Source organism: Neolamprologus multifasciatus, chromosome 17 (genome assembly GCF_963576455.1).
Source record: "Neolamprologus multifasciatus chromosome 17, fNeoMul1.2, whole genome shotgun sequence".
NCBI lineage: Eukaryota > Metazoa > Chordata > Actinopteri > Cichliformes > Cichlidae > Neolamprologus > Neolamprologus multifasciatus.
This window is the reverse complement of record NC_140455.1, coordinates 15,289,350-15,293,605: the sequence shown is the minus strand read 5'-3', so window position 1 is coordinate 15,293,605 and position 4,256 is coordinate 15,289,350. Positions and strand designations below refer to the sequence as shown.

Genomic DNA, 4,256 nt, shown 5'->3' with positions numbered 1-4,256 from the left:
CACACATGCCCAAGCATATGCGTGATTACACACTATCTTACACAAGGAAGACAAGGGATGGGAATTCGTAACAAGTTAGCAGTTACGATTCCATGATCAATATCACTTATTGATTCAATTCCTTATTGATTCTCATTGCGTTCTTAAAGACATCAATGGTCATCAGTGTTGGAGTCAGAAAAGTAATGGATTGCACAAAACACTTTTCTTAAAAGTAACGCAGTACCTTAATTACTCCCAGTAGAACGTAATTCATTATTCAACTCGTTACGTTACATTGAGTTTGTCCATAACACAATTACTAGTTAACAATTTAAACCTTTAGGTTATAGTTCCACACTACAAAACAAATCCCCATCTTAATGAGGACACACATATGATCTTTCTCTTAGCGTTTAGGTATAAACACAAAGCCGACAAGCCGAAGCAAAGATAAAAACCAGCCCAAAGAGTCTTCAAAGCGACGTCCACAGTGATTCTACTTTAGAAACATGAAATGGTAGAAACGGAGGCTGCAGCCTGACTGTTCATCGCTGCTTTTGTTACCAGTTAAAGTTCAGGGTCTGGCTGCTGTGGTCGGGTCAGCATTCACTCAGCTTTAACCTCTGGGTTCTTGCTAGCTTAGTGTTAGCATGCTGTCTGTGCAGGCTGTCTGTGCAGGCACTTGCAATCAGTCTGTCTTGGATCCAGTTTGCACTTTACAACTGGGCTCTCATCATTCTATGCAATAGAAATAAAAGTTAAGTCCATATCCCTGCTGTACACTGCTCCACTGCACACAAACTGAAATCAGCTGATTGTAGTGCAAGTGGAACTAATAAGCAGGATCAATAGGTAGCAGGCAATAGGTAAGCAGGGAACACTGGCTCTCAAATCCCTACTTAAGAACTCAAGGAGCATGAGATCAATTTATCCACCTTCCAATTGGTGGACAACCCACGCTACCACCTGAGCCACAGGTACCAGTTTAACTTCTACAAGACTGCGGCAGCAATTCTTAGTTTGCATTACTTTTACTTCTTATCCTCAACCTTTAACTACACCATCCAATCATCACTGGCTAATACAGCAAATAAAGCAGATATGCAAGTGTGAGTTTTCTTTTGACTTGGTTCTCTGTGAAAGTAATATATGAAACATAAAAACTCACACAATCGGGGTGGCGAGAAGAAGGTGGTGTAAAGCGGGCTAAGATTCTGATGCTTTTGATCCAAACAACAAGAACAACTGCATTTGAGTCCAAAACTACTTATCTCAAACCTTTCAATTATTACTGTACCTTGAATTCAGATTTGTTTAAAATGACCGTTTTTGAACAAATCAATAATCTGAATGGACTGACCTGCAGTCGTGATTTTCATGAGGCTAAATGACCCCTGGATATTCCCAGCCTTCATTTATTAACACACCCACATGAGCTTGTTAAGTTCTGGGGACAAACTGCCACGATGTGTTCCACACCCTCACTTTCAAGGCAATCAGCGTGATAAAAACACGTCCATATTTTTGATGTTGGCAGCTGAAGAACACCGGCCTGGGAGGCTGGATTCACGTCGACTCTACACTCTATTCAAATTCAGCCTGTTTTGTTTATATCAGGAAAGACAGATTTACATGAACAGCATAAGAACCTGTTCGGCCTCATTAAAGAAAATACTATTAAATAGGAGCATGGAGGAAACAGGAGGATTTGAACATACACCAAACAAGTCCTGATCCAGCTGGATTTCTGTCGTTAATTTCCCACCTCCCTGCACTGATCATGGAAGATCATGGCGAACAGAGGGGTGCAATTTTACTCAATGTGGTTAATTCATTATATGAACACCGAACCTCCCACGCAGAACTACTAAATGAGAAAAAGCTGTTCACGCCTGTGTTATAAAAAACATTGATGTGTTGGGATTTGGCAGGATTTGGTGTTGCGTTTTCTCTACGCTCGAGAGTTAACCACTCATTAACTGAGCTGAGAAACTATTTTGTTTGTTTGTTTGTTGTTCTTCATAATTATAGGCTAATGAATAAGGAGACACATATGTAGTTCTGTGATTGGGCCATGCACCTCTAATTCTAGTGCCGCGCCATGGGAGTCGCCTCGATCCATCACAAGGACGAGATGCTGCAAAGGAGGATTTCTCTATTCGAGCCTCCTCTCGAAGTGATAAGGTGCATTTCCTGTCAGCATCTACTTATAAAAGCAGGTTAGCAGCATTCCAGCAAAGAGATGGGAATTTAGACCGACAGGTGCAACAGCATCATCATCTAGCCTCCACGCATCGCTCCTTCCACGCTGACAAATATCCAGATACAACCACCCCGGCGAATAACTAACAACCGAGGAAGATGACAGGGAAAGACACTAAATTCGCACATATGTTCTGCGTGGAAATCCTTGAATCGTGGGAGCGAATACGTGGCGAACTAGCTAGTAAGCACAGCCACCAAGCGAACCGCGGCTGCTAGTCTCATCTCTGGGCTGGCTGCCTCCCTTGCTTCGTGCTCGTTTTCCCCCTCAACAAGCAAAACAGTGCGAGTGTTGCTGGACTCACCTCTCGGCCATTTTCCCGACGGTTTTTAAAATCCGTTCAAGATAAATCCCACAACATCTCCCATGTTGCCTAAATTGCGGTTACCGTCACCGAGTCGGTCATCCGTTCCAGACTTCTATCAAGCTGCCAAAATTAAGGTACAACACATCCGACCATTACTTTCAGCATAAAAGCTTCTCGCCAACGATATAGTGTCCCAGTGACTGGAGAAACGTTTTATGCAGTTGGGAAGTCCACCGAATTTATGTCAACAAGCACTATACTGCAGCCTGGATGATCTTATGTCAGCTGTTGTAACATGACAGCAGTTTATTGCACTGTTATCCCACAATACGAAGCTCATGTAAAATTACAACCAGAAAATTTGAACGGCAAGATCTCAACTTTTACCGAGGGACACCTGGAAACCGTCCCTAATGACACACCTATCAACAAAATAACAAGAGGAAAAATATATATATAAAATTTCTGATAGCATCTGCTGTGGGCTTCTTTTTAGTACCACAATGCTTTCCACAGCTTTATGTGGAGGGGAGGCAGGTCTACCCTGTGCCTCCTAAAGTCCACGATCATCTCCTTTGTCTTTGTGGTGTTTCACCGACCTGAGGAATATTTACAGATGCAAATGACTTGTCTTTTATCCTGTCTTCCTTCTCTCACCCCAACCGGTCGCAGCAGATGGCCGCCCCTCCCTGAGCCTGGTTCTGCCGGAGGTTTCTTCCTGTTAAAAGGGAGTTTTTCCTTCCCACTGTCGCCAAAGTGCTTGCTCGTAGGGGGTCATATGATTGTTGGGTTTTTCTCTGTATCTATGAAGCACCTTGAGGCGACTTTTGTTGTGATTTGGCGCTATATAAATAAAATTGAATTGAATTGAAAATGATCAACAATTTGAAAAACACACCTATCAAAGCAGTTCATCATAATCACTCACTGATCTGAAATCAATGTCAAATATGCCTGTCTAGACATATACTGACAGTAGGTTATTATTAGGTACTATTTGGACCGTTAAAGTGCTGAACTAAATCCTGTACTTACAAGAGAACCTCTGGTGGATGCCTTAGGACTAGGTTTAAAATTGGGTTTAAGGCTGGCTGACAATTGAGATTTTTATGTTTTTTATGGTTTTGTGACCAGTTTTTATTGTTGCAGTTGTGCTAGCAGGATAAGAAATGTATTTGGTGTCCTCACAAAGACAGCGGACATCTATCTGTGCATGCCGTTTTTAACCCTAAGTGGACATTCAGAGCATTTGCTGCCTAGACCTGCTTCCTAGATTTTTCCATTGTAAAGAGTTTCTATGCTCCTGTTAACACATCAGCATTTGGTCATTTGGTTTATTTTATTTCATGTTATTATTAGAGTGGATATTATGTTGTAGAGGAAAGGGGGTGAGAGCAGGTTGTAGAAAGACAGGAGAACGTGGCAGAGGAATATAAAAGGGTCAGAAAGACGAGAGTGGCAAAAGTCTAGGATGTAACTGTTGCATCTGCAACAGAACACACAAAGAGAAACACACAACAACGGAACAAAACAAAGTTAGGTACACAAACAAACATACTATTTTGCTGTGATTTGTGTGTGTGCATATGTGGGAAAGAGTGAGAATGTGTGTGTCTTTGTATGAGCGTTCGCCATGAAACGTACTTGAGGATGAGAGACTGGAACAAGGCCCCCAAGGAGCTAGAGGCAGACGGCCCCAGACCC

General features: G+C 42.3%; 1 protein-coding gene across 2 annotated transcripts in view; it reads right to left on the bottom strand.

The window, feature by feature from the left end:
- Positions 1–2,808, bottom strand: part of arhgap39 (Rho GTPase activating protein 39) — a 66,713-nt gene extending 63,905 nt beyond the window's left edge. Inside the window, exon 1 of one of the 2 annotated variants that reach the window (XM_085139049.1) lies at positions 2,550–2,808. In XM_085139049.1, coding sequence (XP_084995175.1) covers positions 2,550–2,560 — 11 coding nt within the window. In that variant the 5' untranslated portion in view covers positions 2,561–2,808. The remainder of the gene's footprint in view (positions 1–2,549) is intronic. The other variant, XM_085139050.1, reaches the window with a different exon arrangement.
- Between the last annotated feature and the right edge of the window lie 1,448 nt (positions 2,809–4,256).